Below are 26,647 nucleotides of genomic sequence, written 5' to 3' on the forward strand. Positions count from 1 at the left end.
TCCAGCGAGCCCTCTGGGATCAGTCTCGTTAGGAACCGACCAGGAAGACGCACAAGACCAGGGTCTGCCAAGGTGGCAGGTCCACAACGCGACCCGTCCTGGCAGGCACAGCATGGATGGACGCCCACGGGAAGCCAAACGCCAGATCCCCGGGAGGCAACCAGGGCTGTTCTCCCCATCTCAGATGTACGATTAAACCGATCACCCAAAATAGCCTGTTTTCCGAAACCCAAATGTCACTGAAACAAGATGAGATTTTTCTTTTCTGTTGAGAGGGAGGAGGGAACGTGGAGAAGGGAGCACAGAGAAGCCTTTATCATTAAGCGGAATTAGCTGCAAAATACAAAGAGACCAGAAGTGACATTTCCTTAAATAGCCGATCAATAGGGGATCTGCTTTCTTTGGGTCTCCGTAAGCATGACAACAAGTTCCTACAATGCCGATTTTTAGCTCTTGCCGAACCCCAGCAGATTTCACACGCCCCGGCGCTCAGCCCTCCCCGTTGTTCGCTAAGCCGAAGCCCTTCGTCCTCTTGGTATTTCCAACCTGAATCATTTGTCCCTGTTACGAACAGCCCCGGGGCTCAGTTTGCAGCCTGGTGCAACCTCCCCCAGCTCTTCCACCCCATAAGACCTCTCCTGTGTCTTTGAATCAGCTACCGGGACGCGACGGGCCACCTATCAAGGACTACGACAAGACCAATCTCCAAGCCCAGACGCCGGGCGATGGGGCAACGTGCCCGACCATTCCTCCCCTAGGCTCACCTCCACCCATGGAGAGCAAGCCCAGGAGACGGGTGACTTTGAAGCTGCTGATTGCTACCACGGTTGCGGTAAGGCTGATGGAGCAGCTTCTTCTCTTAGAGAAGAGCTTTTGGCCACGGAGCCAAGCTAGACCTGCTGCCCCGGTTTGTGTGCGAGCCACCAGATACTGCCATCAGCAGAACGTTGGCTTTGAAGAACAGGTCCTGGCAGCTGGAGCTTGGCTGTTTGCTGGGAGCCCGCCAGCAGGAAGGGTTGCTCTTGGCTTAGAGGGACACTACAGCTCCATCACGTGGGCACTACACACGTGCATTTGAGATAAGTGACCCGGCTCACGCTGAGGAGGAGGACGGTGGTTCACTTTTCAAAGCAAGACCACAGTTGGGTGTTTGGCTGAGCATGGAAAAAATGCAAGGTTGCGGCAAAGAGCGTGGAGGAAACTGCTCCCAACTCCGTCATCCAGGCTCCAAGTTACATTCCAGAAGGACGCTCCAGCTCCTCAAAAATGAAGCCATCAGACAGATGGACTTTAAGCTTTAGCTGCGTGGGGAGAAGAGACTGGATTTGCCTCCCTTCTGCCCCACGGAGACTTGGACTCGGGGCACAGGTCCCAGCCCAGGAGGTCACACCACAGCGGTACATCCGAGAACAGTGATGAACCCTCCAAACCACTCTTCAATTTTGCTCCAAAAGACGGCATTAATCTCATGGTTCTCCAGGGAATCACCAGGGTATCAGGTCCATGCCTCCTCATTACTTCTGAAGAAACCAGGCAGCAGATTTACCTTTAAATATCAGGAACGGGCACATTTATTCGCAGAGAAGCTGTAAGCTGTGGTCTTAACTCACAATTGTGAAAGATGAAGCCTGAGCAGAACGAGGCGGCGGACAAACCGAGCAGCTGGCAGCAGCACGTGTCGCCGCACGGGACAGCTGGGACGGCCACCACGCCGCTTCTGCTGGGCAGGTGTCTCCTCGGCCGGCAAATGTCTGTCGGCACACTTGAGATACATCTTCGTCATGGTTGGAAGAGGAATGTGGCCTCGCAGCCGCCTTGGCTAAGATTGACACCAGCAGTGAAGGAAGCTTCAGCCCGGACATGCTGAGCTCCCGTCCTCAGAATGGCTCTGGGGTACGGGCTTCATCAGGAAGCTTGGATGAATTCAGAGGCTGCAACCAGAAGGGGTTGGAGACCTTTATCCACCCAGTGTCATGGATGCATTTGTTCCCACGTACCCAGTGTGTGGACAGTTGGAAGGAACTGCGTTCAAAGTTTGGTGTGGTGGCTCCTCACCTCCGTCCCAGGCTTCTTCCAAGCTCCTACAAACATCCCAAATTTGGTACCTGGCTTCACATAAACCTCACTGCCAACAGGGCAAATTAAACCCACTCTCTACATCCATGTGAAGGCCCCACGGCACCAACAACCAGCTAGTCTGCGCCCAGCTGGAGAAGGGCTGAACGTGGTGGGCGCAAAAGTTGGACACGGAACACTCTGGAGGACGAATCTAGCAATACCTGAAGCACACAACCCGTGTGAGAGCCAAGAGATGAAGAGAACCGTAGAAAGTTGGCAAACTGCAGCCATGTCTCCAAACAGAGGTCGCCCAGGACAGACACACAACCAGCTCCTAAACTTCAGGTGCCTGATGGGCCACACACGAGGCTCTGTGGAGCTACCAGAGAGATGGTGACAGGTCTTTTGGAAGCCGACCCCAGTTCTCTCCTCACTTCTGCACTTGCTTTGTTAGACAGTCAGCTATGAAGTGACTCCTGTTGACCACGAGATGTTGAAAACCATGAGAAGATCAAAGACCTCTTTAAACTCTCCTGGCTGGGGAGGTCCAGGATGAATTGAGGAAGACCACGTCAAGAGCATTACAGAGAAGACGAAGCAGTTGCTGTCCCGCTCTCCTGACATGCTCCCGGCAGAAACAGGATCTGCTCCTCCCTGCTCATGGGTTGGACATCTGTCCACCGCTGGAAACAGTCCGCTGATCACCTCTGCTTCGGCATCTGACCTAAGAGTTACATATGAAACAGAGCAGCCAGGCCAAACTGGAAGTGTCCCAAAGAGCTGGTCAGTGTTCATACTCAAGCGAACAGATTTCTCAACTTCCCTCAGAGCAGAGGAGCCTACAGCAGGGACCAGGGCACATTTTTGGGTCTTCTGTTCTTGGCAAGTCCCCAAGTAACGAACCTCCCGTTTCCCAACGAGCAGCAGGGGAGAAGGAGGTCATTAACGCTTTGCTGCTGGGCTCCATGTCTGGCATACTCTGTTTCCCTCCACCATGAAGCTCCAGCGTCTTCCTGGTGGCCACAAAGCCCTGACCACCTGCACATGGTACACAACATCCACCAGTATGGAACAAGGAGGGTCACAAGAGCAGAGCACCCGTGCGCTGGGAGAGGAGACAGATTCAGAGGAGCAAGTTGAAGGTCTCGGATCTGAAGACCAGCTCTAGCAGCCTTGGACCCTCCATCCATTGACTGGCCAACACAAGCACGGGATGATGACAGAGACCTGGGATTTGTCCCACAAACAAACAGACTTTTTTGAAAAAAACCACCGCACGGATTAGCAGAGTTCAAGAACCATGGGAGGAAAAATGAGGACGTTTAGCAACTGGGCTCCAGGGACCACAAAGCAGAAGGAATAAAGAGGAAAGGGTTAAGACCCGTAATCATAATTGCCTGTCTCAATGGGATTTGGCTGCAAGGGCTTTCCTACAAATGCCTTCCAGACAGACGGAGCAAGACGTCATCCTCTTAATGACACCCACTAATCTTCATTATATTAGAAAATCTCTCAGAGCGATTGTTGGCTGGGAGCACCCAGCCAGCGCTGTCAAGGAAGCCGAAAAATCCTTGCCTGCTCCTGAGGATGCTGCTGCTGCAGCTCCTGGGGCGACCCAGGCGGCTGAACCCCAAAGCTGCACTTGGGGAAGACAGTGCCGTGGATGAGGGTGGTCTCCCAGATGAACCCCGCAGGACCTCATCAGCCAACGTTCTTGCCTCTCCGCCTGCTTGCACCCAGCCTTCACGCGAGGACATCTCACGAGCCACCCTGCTCCCACACTTTGTCCAAACACCTGTAAGTCCTCCAGCTTCTCCCTTCCCAGCGGGAGGGGAGGAAGTGATGGAAACGAGTGGACACATGCCCAGAAGGATGCAAGTCACAGCCTAGGTCTCACCAAGCTTCCTCAGCCACCAGAGACCTACAGACGCATTGCGTAACTCCATCCTCTGCCAAGCACACTGCCCAACTCTTATCTTGGCCTTCAAAGGAGGCAACATGTGGCTTTGAGAAAAACCCGTGGGACTAAGGCAAGACTTGAGGGGGAGGAGAGGGTTGGAAGGACCTGAGAAGGCTGTTGGGCTGGAGATCTGATTGCCCACCCAACTGTGAAGCCTCCAGCATCACTTCACGAATGGCGTTTGTAAGTGGCTGGATCTGGAGGATCTGGGGCAGCGTTGCTCCAGTGGAAGCACCCGAGGGCTCAGCCCGCACCACGCTCCGCGCCGGTGACTTCAAAGCTCTGGTTGGGTGCCAACCCGTTTCACAATCGCCACCTCAGCGCTGGCATGAACCCGTGGGAAGCACGGGGGAAGACGAGAGATCCTCCCATCCCTTTGCAACCCGGCCAAGGGTGCTGGAGCACCAGCCTTTCCCGAAAACCTGCCCTTGAGCATCAGAATGAGGTGTTTGGACTGTGGTCCCACCACCCAGGTCTTGGCAGAGGTACCTCAAGGGTCCTTCCATTCGCACGAGGGACCGCGCGTGCACCCCTCTGAGCCACCCAGAGGTAGACACCCGTGTTGGGCTTCCAGGTGGCCTTCCCTGTGCCATGGGTGCTGCCCACCAGCCATCCAGAGGTAGACACCCACGTTGGGCTTCCAAGTGGCCTCCCCTGCGCCGTTGGTGCTGCCCACCATCGCCCCTCCCAAGAAACACCCTTTCCACCCTCTGGGATCTGCCCAGGGTTGGTCCACCCAAGGAAAAGCTGCCAGCGAAGCTTGGGAGAAACTGAAAGCAAGATGCCTTTACGCGGGGTGATTTTCACAACGTGCCACGCACCCTTCTCCGCAAAATCAACCCCGTTAATAAGAAATCATCCCTGCCGTGATGAGACGCGCTTTGATTTCAGCTCTAACGAGTGCCAGGGCAGCGTGAAGGTGGCACTCACACGGTTAAAAAAAAAAACAAACCCCACCCCAGGCTTGTGCTGGCTCCATCTCGCTCAGCAGCCCCCAGACAGAGGGCACTTGAGACCCGTTCTTCCAGAAGGAAGTCCACTCTCAGCTAATTAAGCAAAGCTGCTAATTAGCTTCCTGGCTGGATGTGACTGGGGGGGAAGGGCGGCGAGGGCCGTCCGTGGGTTTTTATGGGGGGTAGAGTTGGGGTCGGGAAGACGGAGGCCTCTCCTGCAGCAAAGCAGATGCTGATGCAAACAGGTCACGTGCGCTAACCGCAGTGAAATTTAATCTTTTAATTGCTTGGGCGGCCGCGGGCATCAGCCAGCTGGCGGGTGGGGGACCGTTGTCCCCAAAAGCTCGTCCCATCGTCTCTGATTGCGGCTCGTATCCGGCACCGCCACCCAGCTGGCGGCGGGTCAGAACCCATCGGTGCCGAATCGCTAACCCCGTTTGCGGAAAAAAATGCAGAAAACCCTGAAAAGGATAGAGAGTGGCGTGTCCCTGTCACCGCTCCGTGTCCCCGTCACCACTCCGTGTCCCCGTCGTCATTCTGTGTCCCCATCACCGGTAAATCTCTCTCGGCTGCGGCCCTGGGTGCAGGCTCAGCTCCCGCTGCCGGCCCAAGCGTGCTTGAGCGGAGGAGGCACCTGCAAAGCCCATTTCCCAACCAAACAGCGGAGCCAGACCTGCCAAATCACACTCCCTTCCCCTCTTCCTCCCTTCTCCTGCCTACAGCCAGGGAATTGCATCCATCCTGCACGCCGAAGGGATGCTTCGGAGGAAAGCTGTCCATGGGCTAGGTCTCTCGGAGCTCCCCCGACGCTCAAGGAGAGTGTTCTGCTGGTGGGGATATAAACACCAGATAATGCTCCTATTTGTTTGCCCTCCTCGAAAGCTCGGTTTTTTTGCCTCCTCTTGCCTAAGCGGCAATTAATCCTGACGCTCCTGGGAGGCTACTGCAGCAGCAGGGAATTACGGGGCAGGCAGGGTGGCGCGCGGCCAACGCCGTTGGGTGATTTTCCGCTCGCGCCTGTCTCGAACCGGGATGGAGACTGTTGCAAACCATGCCACCGTGGACCAGTTGGCCAGCCCGTGCCATCGTCAGAGCAGTAGGGAAGGGAAGGCAGAGCGTCGCGCCCTCCCGGTCCCCACTGCCAGCATGGGAAGCAAAGCAAGAGCTTGAGGTGCTTCAACTCACCTGCACCTCCAGAAAAAGCACAGAAACTGGGGGTATTTGTCAAAGCCCAGAGCAAGCAGGCAGGCATCAACCCCAAAACCCCCCAAAATCTGACCGCGGTCTATAGACCCGTTGTCTCAAAGGTAGGACTTGGGATGAACGTGGTGTTATGGACAAAGGCTTCAGGCCACCAATTCTTTGCAGGTCTGTATCAGTAAAAGCATCCAGTGCAGGTGTTTATCCTCCCTCTTCCCACCTGATTTGATCTGGATGATGCCAGCAGGTACCAAAAACCCTACCTGCACAGGCTGGGATGGGATCAGGGCAAGATAAGTCTGTCTGGGTCCGTGGGGAGGTCCCAGAGACCCACCACCACCTCCATCCTGGCAGGTGGTGACCAAGGGGGACATCTCCCAAATGCTCCGGGGAAGGACAAGGTGGGTCAGCTAAGATGCTTCCTTTGGCCACCGAGAAAGAGTGGCCAAGGAGCCATCTGGGCTGTATCAAGAGCAACTTCTCAGCCCCCGCCTAAATCCATCCCTGCTCACAGTACTTTGGGTTTTGAGGGCAAAAAGCTTGTTTTGAAAGCGGCGATGGAGGCGCGGGGCCAGGCTCCAGGAGCCCAGCACACAATCGACCCCCACCTCTGATCACCTACTCAGACATACTCATTTTTTGCCCAAGTCCAAGGCATCGGACCATCTCAGCACTCGTGAGAAGTGACGGCGTTTGTACACCCAAAGCACTTGTGCAAACTCAACGAGGGACCTTTTGAGCTGTAACGAAGACAAACATGACACCATACTATTTTCTAGCAACATAAACCCATGAAAGCTGGAGGCGGCGGTTGGGTTCAGCACCTGAAATCCTGAGCCGAGCAAGAGAAAGCTCATATCCGTCTTACAAACAGACTCTGAAAGCAGTTGGACCCACAGGCTGGAAGAGGTGGTTCATGTCTCAGGAGGCTTTCCCACCTCCAGGGCCCTATGGAGACAACGAACCAAATCATCTGGGCTCGCTGTGGCGATGGATTAAATCCAGACCCACACAAATCTGCTTATATTCGATGCAAAAAATCCTCGGGAAGAGGTGAGAAACTGGTTCCAGTGTGGGAAGATGTTGAAGCCACCACCCCACCGTGATGGCAGGCGTTGGGGTCCATCAGCAGCACCGGGTGAGTTCTGTCCTGAAGATGGAGCCTAATGAAACCCCGTAGACAAGGAGCTCACCCGGAGGTGTCACCCCATCCCCAGTGCTCCTCCTGTCCTGCTCTCCAGTTTCTGGTCACGGGTAGGAGCCACTCAAACGAGGACCACTGCATAGAGAGGATGGAAGGTCCTTGCTCCAAAGAACCACCAAAATATATCTTAAGATTTATTTAAGGGTGGTAGTAAAGCTAAAAACCACAGCACGTGAAGGGAAGGGGATGGGGAGAAGGATCAGAAGAACACAAAGAAAACACCACTCTCATTCGCTGCCCCGTTCCCGCGGGTCGGCTGGCAGCACACGGGTTGTCCCACACCCCCACCTCACCCCCGAGGCCACCTTGCAGACCCCGACCCCGAGACCGGAGGGAAATTTTGGCTACCTGTAGTGGAGGAGTTGACCTTCCGCACTGTAATCCCGATAAATGTCATATTCTTTCTCAAACACTCCGGAAGGCGACGAACTGCAATACAGTAACAGTGAACAAGGAGTTACCAATGGTGACTGCGACGCGCGCGTGCCCTCATTAAAGTCTCCTTCACTTTAGGGTTAACGAAGACGCATCCACAGAGAAAGGCTCCTGGTCCCCACCAGTCTGGGCTCTGCGCTTGGGACCTACTCCCACCTCCTCGCATCAAGCTTGGAGTCATGAATCGGCTCTTTAGCAGAGGATGACCAAGCCCTCCATGCCTGTGGTCTCCAGCTTCATTACAAACCTTGCGAACACCACCTTCTCCCTTAAACTCTGCTCATTTGTGAAGACCAGCTGTAGACCTGCCTGGACACACCTTCAACATTTGATGGCTTTGTCCCACCCGTGGTCCTTTCCAAGTGCAGCTGTTCCTCATGCCTGGAGCATCGCTCTTGCTCGTCTCAGGTGGTCAGAGCCAACCCCAGAAAAGCCCTTTTGGCCCCATTTTCATCTACCACATTGTAGACGTCACATCTGAGCCAGCACAGCCCTCGCTCCCAGAAGACGGAGAAGGTCCCAGCACCAACAGCTACCAACCTATTCCAAGAGACACCTTACCTGAGCGCACTCGGAGAAACATGGGAAAAAGCACCTGAAGGTGCAGGACGGCATTTACACGCTGCTTTTTGGACTATCACCAGCTTAAAGCCTCTCCTAGAGGAGCAAACCCACCCTTGCTCCACGTTCCCTTTGGCTCCACGCTTGCCCAGCAGCCTGAAATCCACACCGAGAGACCCTCCAACACCTCCCAAGGAGGCACGCGACCACTTACGAGTCTTTGTCTGAGGGCAACGCTTTCCAATATTGTTCGTACTCGTTGCCAAAATTTGCCCAACGAGCACAGAAAAGGTCTTTTTTTAAATTTTTTTTTATTTTTTTTGCCTTAACAGTCCGTCACTGTGGGAATGTGCAAATAATGAGGCTCTTTCAGAAAACAGACGAGCACCGAGCAAATTATTAGCCATTTGCTCCGCATCGGAACGTAACAGCAAACATCTGGAGAAATAACTTTGTTTTGAGCAGTTCTCGAAGAAACAGCATTAAACCTCCCCCGATGTGCACATTAAGAGGCTGTTGTTAATAAAATTCAGATCAGATGTTGGCTTCAGAAGAAGAAGAAAACGAAAAGAAACAAATCTTCTTAATAGGATAGACCTCAAAATTTTTATTCAAGCAAGAGGCAGTAAAATTAAGCTTCTGTCAAAGCTCATTTTAATGAGACTTCCGAGCCCTGAAATTATGGCTGTGTTGAATTGCTTAATCCCCTTTTTCCTCTCGAGCATGCGCGCGCGCGAATGAGTGCACCTCCTCCTCCACGACGCCCAGTGTCTTCTCAAGAGAAAGGCGTCAACTCTGATGCCCGGTGCCATACCCAGGTCCGAGGCTCTAGAATCTCCTCCCCAATGGGCAAAGCCCTGGCTAGAAGGGAATTAATGCTCAGGAAGCTTCCTAACGAAGAACCCCGCTGCTGAAAGAGGTCATATCTAACCTTTACAGAAGAGAAAGGCAATGGATGTTAGGAGAAGACTTCAAGGAAGGTCTCCTTCAGGCAAGTTCTTGTGATCAAAGACCCTCACGGCAAAGAGGTTTCTCTTCCGGTGGCAGCATCGCTGCCCAACCATAGGCTGGAGAACCTTCAAGGACTATGTCATCTCTGCAAATCCCTGGTGCTCTTGGAGCTGAAAGGAGACTCTCCTTTTCTCCAGGGTTCCCCAGGAACCAAAGACTTCAGGACCACCTTAGCTTCCCTATGCAAGATCTGTCCATTTGCCCTATGTCATGGACCTTTTGGAAAGATCTGCAAGGTAAGAAATGTCCTCCTGGGTCAAAGCAATGGTGTCTCCAGCCCAGTACTCTGCTTCAAACCATGGCAGCAAGAGATGCTATTTATGGAGAGCTCATGACTCTGGCTGTTGCCTGCGGTCTATGCCCTCGTGCCCACCAGCACCCAGACCCTATGTTAGGGGTGACAGCAGGGAGGTGTCCTCCAAGGCACCCACTTCAGAGATGTTTATGGACCAGTTGCCTTGAATTTCGCAGAATCGCAGGGGGTTGGAAGGGACCTCTGGAGATCACCTCGTCCAACATCCCTGCCCAAGCAGGGTCACCCAGAGCAAGTTGCACAGGAACACACCAAGGTGGGTTTTGAAGATCTCCAGAGAAGGAGACTCCAGAACCACTCTGGGCAGCCTGTGCCAGGGCTCTGCCACCCTCAAAAATTTGTTTAATCCCTTCCTGAACCCGCAGCAACACCACGGCCTCCACAGCGGCCCACCGCAACGGATTCCAGAAGTTTGGTACCTGCTGTACACCCCCTTCCCCTCCAAAAAAGGAAAAAAAAAAATTCACCTGATGATCAGCTCTTCCTTCTGGCTCCATATTTTTCAAAACACTTGCAATTAAGGGCACCCAGCACGTCTCCTTGCATCCCAGGGCAAACCTGCCTTGCTAAAGGCAACGGGAATCTGGGAGCAAGAGGAGGATGAAGTTTCCTGCGGGCGCTGGCTCCCAAAATCTCCGTCTCTTCTCATTCTCACCTGACTGGAAGATCCGAGGAGCCCAGGGCAGCACCGCCAGCATCTGGCCAGCCAGTTACCAGAAAACGAGCCGACCGTAAATTCCCAGTAACGACGTCAGCTGCTCCTCGGCCAAGGCGCAGCTGCTGGAATTTCAGACGCTCTCCAATCAGTTGGTGCGAAGGTTCTTCCAAACACGGCAAAGGCTGTTGAAGCGGCCGCGGAATTCCGTGGCTTTTAATTTTCTGGCCCTGCCAGCTGGATGCAGTCAGTGAGGGATGCGCGAGCTCACAGGTGAATGGAGGTTATTCACAGCTGGCTTCAAAACTTGGAGGAAATACCCAAGGAGGGAGATTCTGCTCCCAATTTGGTATGTCGTGCCGCAGGCGGTACAGTACAACCCCTGTCTTAACGCAGCAATGCCTTCTGCGCTTTCTATCCCAGTCTGACTTTGAAACCGGAGCTCCAAAACATGCCCAGGAGCAGGGACAGCCCATGAGGCCGGTGGGATGAAACAGCTCGACAGGGTTTGCTCTCAAATACACATGCTGACTTGACATACATTAACACCTCGTAATCATTCGAGCAAGTTGCCTTTGGCTGCCACCTCCTCCTCTTGAGATAAACGGATTAAAACCTCGGGTCTCGCTGACACACAATCCACGCGTGGACCAAAAACGCCAGGCAAAGCGGCAGGATCCAGATCGACCGGAAAGCTTCAAATCCACCCCACCAGTTGAACCACATCAGGAGTAAGACCGCTGCCGGCACGCCGTGGGTGGCATGGCTCCTCACTTGGGTACTGATGAGTCAGGCTTGGCTTCGTTATCGTCGCAATCAGCTCTTAGCAGTGAAGCTGCAAACGAGACTGATGGCAAGGATCGCATCCAGCTGCAACTCCAGGAGCTGCAAGCCTCCAGGTCAGCAGCGTAACACCTGGGACACCCCCTCTGCTCTTCTGCATCCTACAGGAGATGAAAACTCACCCTTCCACTGCCACCGCTAAGGTCCTACTCGTTATTTTTTGGGTGACTTTAGCAAGTTCTGATCAAAAAGATGCCACCAGGTCACAGCAGGTAGACTGCCAAGACTAAAAAAAGACCAGGCTAGCTGACCTGTGTCCCTAAAACTGGAGGTTTTGCTCGTGTTGGAAAGAAATACCATGCCACAAGCAGGAGACAATCAGGGAAGTGGTGACAGGCTTCCACCAGACAACCCGTTCCGGAGAACAAAGGTGCTGAGGGAGGGATGCTGAAATTCACCGACATCAAACTGTGATGTTTTGTTCCACTTTTGATAATTGGAAGACGTTTTGCAGACCCACGTTTGGTTCTGGGTCTCAAGGTTACTGATGGTTGAGATGCGGAGATCTGCTCCAGCTCTACTGAGAACCATGATCAGGATGGACCAGGCATCTCCACACCTCCTGTGTTGAACAGAGCAGGAACGTAGGGTCCCTTCACCTTCAAGAGGAGATTTTGGGGGTGAGAGGGCATTTAAAAGAAGCTTTCCAGAACAAAAAGTCATCTCCAAGCATCTCCAGCATGCACCGTCCTAGTTTGTCCTAAGACCAGGAGGTGAAGTAGCTGGTGCACATGGTGCCTAGACTAGACCCTGCCTGGAAGCTCGTGGAAGCTCAGTGTGATGATGGTCAGGGAGCTGCCAAAGGCTACGCTGCGATAATTGTGAAAATGATCAAGCATCAAGGTGAGCACGACATGTGTGTTATCATCAAAAGCATGGAGATGACAGGTTGTGACATTAGCATGTCATTTTACGTTTGCTGAAGGTGCCTCTCCCTGAAGCTGTGATGTCTCGAGGGCGACAAGAGTCAAAGATGCCACCGCCCAACCTGGGACCAGCTGAAGGAGGGGATTGCTTCTGCAGCGAGGGTCCGTGTCCCAGGAGGTGGAAGAGGGACAGATCAAGGAGCGACTCCCCATCCTGGTTGAACCTCAGCTTGTAGAGCCAAGATTTCATCCTTGGTCTTGCCAATAAATAAAACTGGTCTCCTTTGTCTGTTTTCCTGCCAAAACTTGGAGCCTGGGGTGGAGAAGGACCCCTGGAAGAAGCTGAAGGTTGCTGCCTGGAGCAGGTTGGAGTGCTGCAACATTCACTCAGACTACAAAACCAACAGTAGCTCAAGAGTTACCCTCCTTCCCCGCCAGCCAACTGGGAAGAGTTGGCTCAGATTTGGGGAACAGCTTAACTACGGGCAGCAAATCCTTCTGGGGAAGCGAGTGCTTCTGTCCAAACCGAGCAAGAATACCATGTTCCTTCTGCTGCGGGGACCTGGAAACTTGTCAAACCACGCAAACTCTCAGCAATCAGACTCAGACCCACAAAAGCAAAGATCCACGTGGTTCCAGAAAGGAGGAGTCATGGCAGCTTAAAGCTTGTAGACCTGAAAGCTTGTAGACCTGAAATCTTGTAGACCTGAAAGCTTGAAGATCTTAGAGCTTGCAGACCTTAGAGCTTGCAGACCTTAAAGCCTGTAGACTTTCAAGCAGCACCACCAGGACGATGTCTCTGCAGACAATGGTCCTCCTGGTGACCCAGACTCGGATATACCATCAACTATGGCATGAAAGCCCCATGAGGGTGACATGAAACGTGAAGAATGGCACGGATCGCGACCCAGACTTTGCTTAGGTCTTGCTTTAGCCCCCATCAAATCTTCGTTTCAGCCTAATCCGGGGAAATCCTAACGGGTCGGATTTGTGCCGGGCTGCAAAGTCCCACCAGTAAAAACCTTTTACTGCTTCGTTTCCACAACAGCAGGGTCACCGCATGGAGAAGCACAAGTCAGCTCTACTCCACCATCTCCATTTAGCTATCAGGCGTGAAAAGCAGCAGCCCTGAGTCACTGGTCAAAGACAAGCATTGCAGAAAGCACCTTAATCATGGAATCATGGAGTGGTTTCGGTTGGAAGGGACATTTAAAGGCCATCGAGTCCAACCCCCTGCCATGGGCAGGGACATCTTCAACTAGCCCAAGTGGCTCAGAGCTCCATCCAACCCGGCCTGGGATGTTTCCAGGGATGGGGCAGCCACCACCTCTCTGGGCAACCTGGGCCAAGGGGCTCACCACCCTCAGCGTAAAAAAAAAAAAAATTCTTCCTTTTAATCCAGCGGCTCTGTTAGTTTGACCTTTGTCAAGCACAATTCATACGGCGCTGGCTGAAAAACCTTGAGAAAATATCTTACTGGGGGGGAAGGCAAATGGTAGGGGACAAACGCTCCGTTGCATCGCTGCCCCTGGGAAGCCGGGGCCAGCAGGAATCTAACACCGCTGCTGCTTAAATATTAAATAGCTGGCAAGCCTGTCCCCGGCTCCCAGCAAGCTCCACGCCTGCTGCTTCCAGCAGCTATGCGGTTATGCCGAAATCGCAGCGAGTGACTTTTAATGACACCCCCCCACAAAAAAAATTAAAAAAAAAAAAAAATTTCAGCTTGTCTTGGAGAAGCAAGCGCAGCCGGCTCCGCCACCCCGTCCTCGGAGATGCCCCGCTCGGCTCCCATTGCGCTGCCTCCGGGCATCGGCATCGGCTCCGGCCTTAATTTTTACTTTCCCTGCCTCTCGACGGGCGTTGGGTGGGGTGGACTCGCTCAGCCGTCAACTCCACCTGCACAGAAACCTCATCGGAGACGGTCCGGATGCGCCAGAGGATGCTGCGTTAGTGTGGACGGGGATAATTACGGCTGATGGGAAAGGAAACCCGTTTGATTCAAGAGGAAAGCGGGTTATGAGACGGGAGTTGGGTGGGAGGGGGAGAAAGTTGGCTCTCTCTCCACTCAACCCCTCTCTCGAGCTGGCGGGATGCTGGGCACGCTGGATGTGTCACACTGAGGAGATGCGGATGCCTTAGCCCCTGCTGTTCCCACGGAAAACAAATGGATCCCTCGCCCATCTGCCCTCTCCATGGAAAAAAAAAAAAAACAAACCTGGGGAGAAAGAGTGAAGGAAAGAGCCTCGCGTGTTCCTGGGGGCCTGTCAGCAGGAAAGCATCTCCCCAACATCAGAAGGCCATGGAGCTGTTGGAGCGGGGCTGGAGGAGGCCCCGGAGATGCTGGGAGGGCTGGAGCCCCTCTGCTGGGAGGACAGGCTGAGAGAGCTGGGGGGGTTCAGCCTGGAGAAGAGAAGGCTCCGCGGAGACCTTCCAGCCCCTTCCAGGCCCTCAAGGGGCTCCGGGAAAGCTGGGGAGGGACTCTGGAGCAGGGAGGGGAGCCACGGGACGAGGGGGAAGGATTTTAAGCTAAAAGAGGGGAGACTGAGATTAAAAATAAGGCAGAAATTCTCCATGATGAAGCTGGTGAGCCCCTGGCCCAGGTTGCCCAGAGAAGCTGTGGCTGCCCCATCCCTGGAGGGGTTCAAGGCCAGGTTGGACGGGGCTCAGAGCAACCTGGGCTGGTTGAAGATGTCCCTGCCCATGGCAGGGGGTTGGGCTAGATGGGCTTTAAAGATCCCTTCCCACGCAAACCATTTGATGATTTACTGAAAAAACACACTTTTCTGAGGTGAAAATACCTTTCCTCGATTGAGGGGGCCTCCTGATGCCTGGACAGCCTGTCTCCATCTCTGCTGGATGCCAGCACCTCCAGCACTCCCCGTGGCGGTGGGGACAGACAGACAACACTGATTAATTTTTTTTGGGGGGGGGGGGGGGGAAAGCACCTTCCAAATCTTGATGTTATGCCCAAACTAGGAAACGAGGCTCTGTAAGGCCAGACGTGAACCTATGGCACAGGTCGGCGGTGCTCTCCAAGCCATAGCTGGTCCTTCAAAGCCTTCTGCTGGCAGCAGCGTCCGAGGAGGAGGAAGGACGGTGGGAAACCAAGCGACAGCTCTGCCTGGAACGCACCTCCTGGCACGTGGTGGGAAGGTGGGGAATAGCATGAGGGAGGATCAACGCCACACTTGAACAGGCGGCCCAAAAGGCGCCGTGCTTGGAAAAAGTCTCGGGGAAATAAATAAACCCCGCAATGGCTGTGAATCGCCGGCCCCAGCAGGACTGGACGCGGGGTATTTATGGGCAAAGTTGACACCTATTTACTGTTCCACCAGGTTCCGAGCGGGGCTCGGCATCAGAACGGCGTTGGGAACTGAGTAAAGGCTGGTTTTGGCAAGATCCCCGTAGCAACAGCTCCATCAGCTGCGTCGGGTGCTTTTCCCCTGGCACGGGCGCGTTGTCCCAACGCCAAAACGATGCTACGATATAGAAGCAGCACCTTCAACAACTCCTGAACGCCGCCGGCATGGGGGTAATCTAGGGCGCTCAACCCAAATTAGTTTCGGAAGTGGAGGAGGGGAGATGGCGTTAAGGGCTTGCAGATGACATGGGTCTGTGGGGACTGAATCGCGGGCCAGAAGTCAAGATGGGTAAAACCATACCCAGGAACTGGCAAGAAGATGATGACAGAGAGCAAAACCTGCTCTAACCAAAAGGCCGACTGGTCTTGCTACAGCAGTGCTGCTTCAGTATTGAAGGGTTCCCTGCGGTCTCCCCAAAACCCTTCTCTTCTCTGGGCTAAGTCAGCCCAGCTCCTTCATCTTCTCCTCACACGTCGTGTGCTCCAGCCCCTGCCCATCCTGGTGGCTCTTCACTGGACTTGCTCAACTTGGTCGAGATTTTCTTATCCCAGAAAGCCCAAAACTACATGCAGTTGCCCAGATGCGGTCTAATGAAGGATAATTGCTTCCCTAGATCTACTGGCCTGGTCCTACAGCCCAGGATGCTACCACTGCAGGCTGCTCATCTGGGTTTAGCATAGAGCTGCCTAGAACTTGTGGGTCCTCAACAGAGCTGTCATCCAGCCAGTCCATGCCCAGAGAGGGTTAATCCATCCTGGCTGCTACATCTGGCCTTGCTGAGCTTCAAGGAGGTTCTTGCCAGCTTGTCCTTGCTCCTCCAGCCTGTCCAGGTCCCTCTGAACGTCAGCCCTGCCCTCAGGCACAACAGCTTGTCTACAGACTTGATGAGGGTGACTTCTGTCTCCTCCACAGGTTATTGATAAGGATACGGAACAGGATAGGTCCCAGGATGGGCGTGGGAGGAGCTCCCCTCGCAGTCAACCACCAAGTTGGGTATGAACCATTAAGCACCAGCCTCTGAACCTGATGATCCAGTTTTTTACCCACCTCGTCTTGTCCCTGTCTAGACTCCAATGTCCCAACTTGGACACAAGGACGCCACGTGAGACACATCAAAAACCTTGCTAGAGCCAAGGCAGACGCTCCCATCATCCAGATAGGTATTCACACCATCACAGATGACAATCGGGATGGTGAAGCATGGTTCACCCTTGGTAAATCCATGCTGGCCCTTCCCAACCACCTTTGCGTCATCCACATCCACAGAAATGGGTTCCAAGAGGAGTTCCTCTGTGACCGAGCTAATGCTGACCAACCTTTAATTGCCTAGGACTGTGGGTAGGTTGCTTTCCCCTTGGCTGCCACCCTTGCAGATGCCACCATACTCCTGTCAATGCCACCCTCAGCAGGGCACACCCTTGAGCAGCCTCTTCCTTCCCAACCCAATCATTTCTTGCCTACTCCCTCACCCGCCTTCTATTAAAAAAAACCCTAGCAAACATGGCCGAAGCCTGCGACTCTGCAAGAACCAAGCTGAAGACCAAAAGAGGCCTCAGGAGACACGCTTAAATCAAGACGAGAACCAGTTGTCCCAACTTGAGACAACCAGTGAGACCATACGGAGCCCATCTCTCCACAGCAGCGAGATTGCGCATCGCGCGCCACGTCTTCCTCCATGCGCTCTTCCTTCCACGAAAAGGAGACAAAAGCACGGTGGGGCCAGTGCAACCGTGACTTTAGCAATATCCCGTTCTCTTTTGTAGGCGGACGAAGAGCTGAAGCCAAATCCTGACTCAAGACAGTGTGTTTTGAGTGCTTTCGATATATTTCCCTTCTCTCCAGCTTCTGTTGGGAGGCTAAGTAGGACCTCAAATCCCAGTCCTGTTTAATTTGTACTAAACCGCGTACTTAAGTCAATATACTTAAGATTTCTGGGCCCATTTTACCAGAAGCAACATGACCTTCCTCTAAAATTCAAACCGGCTGTAACTCAGATTCTGAATTTGCCCTTAAAAGTCAGTTCAACTAAACCAAACTAAGAGCCCTTCAATTCCGGATGGCAGAAGTCAAGTAAGTGTTTAAGGCAATCCAACCCATTCCCCCGCAAATTAATTTAAAACAGTGCCGAGCATCTCCACATTCACGCAGATGACGAAATGATTGCAAACATGTCAACACATCCTCACCCGCGCCACCTGCCCGGCGGGAGCTGCCCGTGCACACTTAACCCCACCGTGTGCCCTTGATATTGTGACTTGTAGGGCTTTGCCACACTTGGAGACAGCAGTACTGCTGTACGAGAGTACTGCGATCAGCTCTGGGGCCCTCGGCACAAGAAGGACGCGGAGGTGTCGGAGTGGGGCCGGAGGAGGCCCTGGAGATGCTGGGAGGGCTGGAGCCCCTCTGCTGGGAGGACAGGCTGAGAGAGCTGGGGGGGTTCAGCCTGGAGAAGAGAAGGCTCCGCGGAGACCTTCCAGCCCCTTCCAGGCCCTCAAGGGGCTCTGGGAAAGCTGGGGAGGGACTCTGGAGCAGGGAGGGGAGCCACGGGACGAGGGGGAAGGGTTTTAAACCAAAAGAGGGGAGATTGAGATTAAAAATAAGGCAGAAATTCTCCATGATGAAGCTGGTGAGCCCCTGGCCCGGGTTGCCCAGAGAAGCTGTGGCTGCCCCATCCCTGGAGGGGTTCAAGGCCAGGTTGGATGGGGCTCGGAGCAACCTGGGCTAGTTGAAGATGTCCCTGCCCACAGCAATGGGTTGAAACTAGATGGCCTTTAAATGTCCCTTCCTACCCAAACCACTTGGTGATTCTATGATTTGCATTAGATGAAGAAGCAACAAAAATGCCACGTGCATGATGCTGCATGCAAACAAAACGGTTACGCCTCGATAAACGTCAATTTGAATCCTTATTGCAGAAAAAAGGAGGCCTTGTAACGTGTTGGTCTACTTTGAGAGACAATAAACATCAACACAATCTTCTTTCTGCAACGGGACGAGATGTCCCCACTAACTCCACGATCTCCCTGGCTCTACAGGGGAGCCGGAGGTTGCAGCTCAGAAATATGACTTTCAGATGCTGGAGTTATTCCAGACTGCCCCCCCCCGACACACCGTGCACCCACGAGCCTGGTGCTCGTAGCAGAAGAACGCCTCGAGCTCTTGCAGCTCCAGCCCACGTTGCCTTCACCACGCGCGTGATGCAGGTGCACCCTCACCGTGGACATCAAGAGCTGGAGGGTGCTCACAGCCTGAGGGTTCCTCCTGAACCCTACGCTGCCCTCACCAAGGGAACGAAGACAGCTTAATAAGGGGGAAAAAAAATATCCAATTCGAATGCCGCGAGATGAGTGGCTCCCATCCTCCTGCTCCAACCCCCACGTCACCTGCCCAAACGCAGTTGAGACCCAGGACTGTGGGCTAATCCCCTGTTTGACTAATGGGATCTCGTACAAGCGTAATTATGCTGGAGCCAGATTTCAAACCCGACTGCCGAACGCCTTTGATGACAATCGTTAAGACCGATGCCTGGGCGAGGTTTTTAACGTGCTACTGAGACACGGCAGATGCTAAAAACTCCCAACTTTTTGCCGTCTGGTGGGGCTGCGCCGCTTCATCGCAGGGTCCATCAGCTCCGGTATTTGCAGCACTCGCATTTCCCTGGCTCAAGCTGCCTCAAGGGGAGGTTTGAATTAGATATTAGGGAATATTTTTACACGGAAAGGGTTGTCAAGCATTGGAAGAGGCTGCCCAGGGAAGTGGTGGAGTCGCCATCCCTGGAGGGATTTAAAAGACGTGTAGACGTGGTGCTGAGGGACGTGGGTTAGTGGTGGTTTTGGTCAGTGTTGGGTTGATGGTTGGACTCAATGATCTGAAAGGTCCCTTCCGACCTTGACCGTTCTATGATTTTATTTTTTTTTTCCTGGTGGGAACCTTCTTCCAGCTGGGGCGGAAGACGCTTCAAAGGTGATTTATTTTCCATTTAATACCCTAAACTGGGGATTGCAGAAGCTCCAGCATAGACACAAGTTTGCTTCTGGCAGCTTTCGCGTGGGGGGAACCTCTGGCAGAACAGCAAACATCTAATAAATTGAAAAAAAAAATAAATTAAAAATTAACCATCTTTCCCCCCCGCCCCCCCTAGAATAGGAAGCGGCACCATTTCACGGCGGCCCGGAGAGCAGTATAGCTTTTATTTTTAAAATAAGGGAAAGTGGCGACTGAAATAGCACAGCTCGATGGCAAAGCCAGGAATAGAAATGAAATCCCAGCGCCTAATCCTCTGTTCTAATCACTGGCCTGCAAGGCTTCATACTCTTAATTACAGCCACTGCTTCTAATAAAAGTTAAAAGATGGGTTTCTTTGCAGTTATGTAAACCGTATTTTGCGCCTGACGATCTACGTAAGCACTTGGCTGCGTTAGACAAATATCCATCTAATCCGGAGTCCTGTTTTGCAGCGGGCGGCGGAGAATTCGAGGAGAGGATATTAAAAAGAAACAGGACCCAGCGCTTTGTCCCCGATTTCATCTTCCACCCTGGCTTAGAGCAAGAAATGCAAGATATGAACATTTTTTTCGCAAAAATATTTGAGAACGGCATGAGGAAGGGGAGTTAAACCTCGAGGTGCTGTCGGCTTTAGACTGGAAATGCATTTTCTGCTCTACGTCGTCTCAAAATATCTGCGTATTCATCACCCAAGAGCTTGGCTCGCATCATTATCGTTTGGACGGCGATAAATGAGCAGGACCAGAGGATGGGGAACGAATGGAAATTAAAGACGGAGCCCGTCACACCCGTCGAGCCCAGAAGATGGGTTTCCGAACTGCATCATGTTAAATTTCTCCTCCGGTGCCAAACCCACCCAGCCAGGTGGGGCGAGACCCGGCACGGCCGGCACCCGACACGCTGCGGCACTGGGAAGCGGGAAGGAAAACTCAAGCCAAAAGAAGTCGAGTGAGACAGTCGCCCGTTTGGGGGAAATCAAATCTCCAGACAAAAAGGGAACGCTGAGAGATCACAACCGGAGAAGAGGGATGTCCTGAAAAGATGCCCGTCACGTTCTGGCTGACCAAGGGCATCGCTGCTCTCTGTTCTGCAATGCCCCATCCCTGGAGGGGTTCAAGGTCAGGTTGGATGAGGCTCTCAGCAACCTGGTCTAGTTGAAGATGTCCCTGCCCGTGGCAGGGGGTTGGACTCGATGGTCTTCAAAGGTCCTTTCCCACCCAAACCATTCTACGGTTCCAGAAGAAACGTTTTATGTTGAGGGTGGTGAGCCCCTGGCCCAGGTTGCCCAGAGAGGTGGGAGATGCCCCATCCCTGGAAACATTCCAGGTCAGGTTGGACGGGGCTCTGAGCAACCTGGTCTCGTTGAAGACCTCCCTGCCCATGGCATGGGGTTGGACTAAATGACCTTCACAGGTCCCTTCCAGCCCAAACCATTCAATAATTCCATGATTCTCTGAACTTCTCTAGATCCCTGGCCAGAGGAGCCAACGCCAACCACGAAGCCCGCCCAGAAGTGGTTCAATACTTGAGTTTCTCGTCACAAGGTGAGCAGAAGCATCTGTGAAACCATTAAATCTTCTCTTGATACTTAAAAATAGGCGGCAATCGTTGGCGGCCTACAGTAGGCGATCACAAGAGGTCACTCACCCAGCACCCACATGGATACCCAGCCGCGCAAACACAGGTTAACCCAACTCACTTCCATGATCCTCATGACCTCCTTAGAGGTGCTATAAGAAAGGTAAACAAAGGCACGACTAGAATCATTGGAGCATTGAATTGTCTAGGTTGGAAGGGACCATTAACGCCATAGAACGGAATATTTCTGTTGGAAGGGACCTACAACGATCATCTTGTCCAACTGAGCTGCTCTTGGACCAACCACGCTCGTTAGGAGAAATCCACGGTGATGCCAAGCATCTGCAGATGCGAATCTCCCTTGGAGAGCAAGAGTGCTGGGCTTTTGTCATGATATGGGTGGGAATGACCCCGGCTAAGTGGATAACGGGGATAAAACAAGACAAAAAGATGTTGGAAGGCAGGGAATGTGGGAGCTCGGCGTAGTTGTGCAGCCTCCGTGCAACGCGCAATCTGCTTGCAGCATGTGAAAGCGCCGGAGAAAGACGCATGACCTGGAAAGTGATTTCCTGCAGAGAGCTCTCGGCTTTAATTACGGTCTGAAAGCCCATTCCCACCCCGCCTCCCACGCCGCAGACGAAGCTGCCTGCCTCCCCCCAACCCCGATGGTTCCAATTAGCGTCCTTCCCAGCGTCGTGCCTGACAAGGTTTGTGAGATTTCGGATTTCATGGAACCAGCGGAAGAGTACGAAGCCGAGGGGGCTGGCCCTGCTAATCATTAAATCCAAGAAACCCTTCAGCTGTGATGGATTCAGCTGTTTGAAATGAGCTGCCTGAGGGTTGCTGGGTGGAAAAAGGAGTCTGAGCCACAGCCCTGCTCACCTGGCCGCTGGACCTGAGGACACGAATCCTTTTATCGTGCAAGGCGTGCCCAGCGGAAGGTGAAAATGGGAAGCGAGAGGACGCAGGAGAACAAGGTAAACATGTGCTGCACCTGTTACCAAAACCATATCGACCTTCTTCTACCCCTCTGCTCTGCTCTCGTGAGAACCAACCTGGAGTACGGTGTCCAGCTCTGGAGTCCTCAACACAAGAAGGACACGGAGCTGTCGGAGCGGGGCCAGAGGAGGCCCCAGAGATGTTACAAGGGCTGGAGCCCCTCTGCTGGGAGGACAGGCTGAGAGAGCTGGGGGGGTTCAGCCTGGAGAAGAGAAGGCTCCGCGGAGACTTTCCAGCCCCTTCCAGTCCCTCCAGGGGCTCCAGGAAAGCTGGGAAGGGACTTTTTACAAGGGCATGTGGTGATAGAACGAGGGTTAAGAGCTTCAAACTGGAAGACGGTAGATTTAGATGAGGTATTGGGAAGAAATTCTTCACTTTGAGGGTGGTGAGCCCCTGGCCCAGGTTGCCCAGAGAAGCTGTGGCTGCCCCATCCCTGGAGGGGTTCAAGGCCAGGTTGGACGGGGCTTTGGGCAACCTGGGCTGGTCAGAGGTGTCCCTGCCCAGGGCAGGGGGTTGGAACAAGGTGATCTTCAAGGTCCCTTCCAACCCAAACCATTGTACGATTTTATGATTCTTCCACACTCTGCCGTGGAGGCCAAAGCAACAGCAGTTTGGAGGAGGTCTACGTGAAAGCTCTTGAGGTGGCCCTGGTCTGGTGGTGCAGCCCCAGCAGAGGGTCAAGGCTGTGGTCAAAGCACAATTCGTTAAAGGTTGCCACTTCAGATCTCACTGGGTTCCTTTGATAAGGTGGAATCTCACGTCTGCTGAAAAATAACCCAGTGACCTCCTCTGCAAGGGGGAGGGAGGGAGGAAAGAAATGACCATGGTGAGGGAAACAGCAGGGAAGTGGCTGTTCTGCTACAGGCAGCAAATAAAGAAGAGGAAAAAAAATACCTCCATTTCAATAATACCTACAATTTCCTCCAACATTCTCTTCCCCAGGCTGGAAGCATCCCTGTAGCAGCGACCGGGGCTCCTCTGAGCCTGCTCCGGAGCTCCCGGCCACCGGAGCCAGGGGGGACATCGGTGCCCTGACCTCCCGCTCTGCCCGCTGGCCGTACGTACCAGCGCTGGGTATCTCAAAACACCCCGCGGATAAAACAGCGGGAAGAAAAGGATTTGCGGTGGTATGCCATGGCCCGGGTACGGGATGACGACTCCACAGGACTGGGAACTGGCGGGGTAGAGGGATTCTGGATCCTCCTCTTTGCCTTTCGGTGACGGGAGGGACGACACGGCTATTTAGGGCTGATGTAGATCAGTGCAACGCACCGTCCGATGCGGTAACAGCAGCTTCAAAAAATTCCTCCTATCTTTTTGTTCCTGTAACGGAGCAAAAACTTCGTCTAATCACAACCATCAAATCAGCGAATGGTTTGGGTTGGAAGGGACCTTCAAAGGCCATCGAGTCCAACCCCCTGCCATGGGCCGGGACACCTCCCACCAGCCCAGGTTGCTCTGAGCCCCGTCCAACCTGGCCTTGAACCCCTCCAGGGATGGGGCAGCCACAGCTTCTCTGGGCAACCTGGGCCAGGGGCTCACCACCCTCAAAGCGAACAATTTCTTCCCAATATCTCATCTAAATCTACCGTCTTCCAGTTTGAAGCTATTAACCCTCGTTCTGTCACCACATGCCCTTGTAAAAAGTCCCTCCCCAGCTTTCCTGGAGCCCTTTGAGGGCCTGGAAGGGGCTGGAAGGTCTCCGCGGAGCCTTCTCTTCTCCAGGCTGAACCCCCCACAACTCTCTCAGCTTGTCCTCACAGCAGAGGGGCTCCAGCCCTCAGATCTTCACCCAGAAGAAGCTCTTGTCTCCAGGTCTTCACCCCCCGAGTCAGCCAGGAGCACATTTCAGAAAGGAGCAGGACCACACGGCCATCGAGAACCCAGCGCATCCTTTGGAAAACTCTTCCCATGGTTAGTTATCTCAGCATTAAATATTGACGAAGCTTTACAGACTTAACCCATAAAATCCTTATTTAAGCCACGGGTGGCCCCGTTCCAAGCTCGGGATATTGGCAGTACCCAGACGCCCGTTTCTTGATGAACGCACCACGGGGGTGTAAAGGACACCAAATGCTGTTTCAGAACAAGTCCTTCCACGGCAGGCGTGCAGAGGAGAAGGCTGCGCTTGCAGAGGTCACCTCGGCTGCTTGCGGAGGGTTTTCTAGACCTCAGGAAGCAGAAACGTTCAGTCTTCTGGTACCAGCAGATGGAGAAGGCAACAAGGAGCGGAGCTTATTTATTGCCGCTTTCAGAAATGCCCAAGTGGTGTTCTTGGAGCTACGTGGGTTTTATATGTATCCTCCACGCTCTTCCTTGGCACTTGGGTTCATCAGCTGGAAGGGGGCAAGTGGCACCCGAGCTGCCTGTTCACGCACTGATGGTCACATCCCTCCTCTGTCCAAGTTGCCCGTGGCAATGCATCAAAATACCCCTTCTCCGACCTCAAAGTTTGGCAGCTTGTGGGTTCTAAGAGATGGCAACCCAGAAGAAAGCCCATCCTACTAACCCTGCCTGAACCGGCGCCAAGGCCAAGGTCCACGAGAAGGCTCACAGCCTGTGGAACCCTTGGGAGGTCTCTGTCCTGGGTGGAGTGCTCCTAAATTGAGGAGAACCAGTTGCTCTTGGCACAGGGATGGGCCCCTTCCCACTGTGTAGCTGGTCTGCCGGCGTGATGTTCACCCAGCTGCAGAAGAGCTCCTCAACGCCCAAGCCACAGAATCACACGGGTTGGAAGAGACCTTTGGAGATCATCCAGTCCAACACCCTGCCAAAGCAGGGTCACCCAGAGCAGGTTGGACAGGAACCCACCCAGGTGGGTTTGGAAGATCTTCAGAGAAGGAGACTCCCCCTCAACGTAAAGGAGTTTCTCCTCATGTTGAGATGGAATTTCCCGTGTTCCAGTTTGTGCCTGTTGCCCCTTGTCCTGTTGCCGGGCACCACTGAGAAGAGTCCGGCCCCATCCTCTTGCCACCTGGCCTTTAGCTATTCATCGGCATTGATGAGGTCCCCTCTCAGTCTGCTCTTCTCCAGGCTAAACGGAGATGGAAAGGACCGTGCCACAGCCAGCACCCACAGCATCCTCACCACCTGACCTGCCACCAGGTATGGAGATGTCATCCAGCTGGGAAAATCCAACCTTTGGGTGAAGAAATGCTCTGAATTTCATGCATTACGCTACCGCTGGAATCAAGACGTTGGGAAGGAAGGTCTTTGGGATCTGGCCCCTCTTACATGGCTTCTTTGTGAAGCAACCCCTCCCGTCCTCTCTCGGTTTTTGGAGGAGAGCTGAGAATCCCTGCAGGGATCCCTGGAAAATCCCCGAGCAGCAGATGCCGCGGAGACTGATGTCACTGCTCCACCTGCGCTCCAAACCCGAGCGCGGCAGGTCTTCCCAATGCCTTCAGAAAAAGGATACGAATTGCAAGCAAAATTGTGGTTTTGTTCACACGAGGTGCAGCGAAACGGCTCCCCAGACACTCAAAACACACATTTTTCTAGGTTTTCTAGGTTTTCAACTCCAGAGCTGCTTTTTCTGGGGGCTCCTGCGGTCGGAAAATGGCTGCTGCCTGCAGCAGGGGGAAGAGTTTGTGTTTTAAAGCCGAGCGTTCACCTGCAGCCGCCGCACTCTGCCCTCAGACACCCGACAGGACTGATTACCATCACGCCTCGAGTCCAGACAGCTCTGTGGCATCGGGTTTGGAAGGGAATACCCCTCAGCTATTTCAGCTCAGCTACACTTAATCCAGGAAGATTTAGTGCTGCATTTTTTTCTCTTCTCCAATATCACGCCGGGCTTCAGAATAGGGGCGCGGGGGTGTGTGGAGGGGGGGAGACCTGCAAGAAAAGCGCGAGTCTTTGAGAAATAACTCAGGCACAATTTCACAGAAGACGGGACTTGGGTAAAGACCCCCTGTTCTCAAAGAGTCCTGGGTGGTGGTCCAAGGAAAGGTCTCCTGATGGTCAGAGAAGGTCCACCTGCTTGTCCTTCAAGCTTCCACTTGTCTCTCCTCCCTGGTGAATCGGGGGCAGAGATGCTGCCCGTTGGTGGCACGGCCAAGTCCTCCATGGGTGATTGCACGAGCTCGTCCGAGCAGGTCCTCTCTGCATCCCCCCGCCCGAAGCCTTCTCCAAGGATTTCCAGCAACGGGAAGACTCTGCACGGACCAATAACCACAGACACTTTCCAACAGCGTGGAAAAACCCAGTGACCTGACACAAAACCCAGACGACGTGCCGGCTGCAGCCTGCTCGGAGATTTCACAGCTGTCTCGTTACGCTTTGTAGAAAAGTTCCCGTTTTCAGACAAGCAAGGCAAAGTCTAGGGCGAGACAGCAGAAACAAGAAATTCCCGCTGGGAAGTGCTCTACCTTTGCTGACCACCAAGACAAACCTGCTATTGAGATCCCGAAGATGAGAAGACGCCGGCTCACCGAGTGGAGACAACACGGCAGCGCTTCCTACCGCGGTCTCCGGAGCTGGATCCAGCTGCTAATTATAGCTACGTGCAAATCCCACCTCACGACAGCAGCGTGAGGCAAGTCCAGCGAGATCCAAGCGCTTGGCAACAGCACGTTCCTTGTGGATGCATCCCCGACCCGCACACGTGTGATGGGACCAGCCCCAATTTGGTCCACTCCTGCA

The 26,647-nt window shown here is 53.6% G+C and overlaps 1 protein-coding gene across 5 annotated transcripts in view; it reads right to left on the reverse strand.

Annotated features, from left to right (window-relative positions):
* The window catches only part of ARHGAP39 (Rho GTPase activating protein 39), a 161,883-nt gene that overhangs the window by 29,646 nt on the left and 105,590 nt on the right, over nt 1-26,647 (reverse strand). For 3 of the 5 annotated variants that reach the window (XM_054192204.1, XM_054192201.1, XM_054192202.1), the window contains exon 3: nt 7,724-7,804. The exons of 1 other annotated variant lie outside the window; for it this stretch is intronic. In XM_054192204.1, coding sequence (XP_054048179.1) covers nt 7,724-7,804 — 81 coding nt within the window. Of the gene's footprint in view, nt 1-7,723; nt 7,805-10,162; nt 10,289-26,647 lie in introns of those variants that run through there. One more of the 5 variants, XM_054192205.1, reaches the window with a different exon arrangement.

Source organism: Rissa tridactyla, chromosome 2, assembly GCF_028500815.1.
Source record: "Rissa tridactyla isolate bRisTri1 chromosome 2, bRisTri1.patW.cur.20221130, whole genome shotgun sequence".
NCBI lineage: Eukaryota > Metazoa > Chordata > Aves > Charadriiformes > Laridae > Rissa > Rissa tridactyla.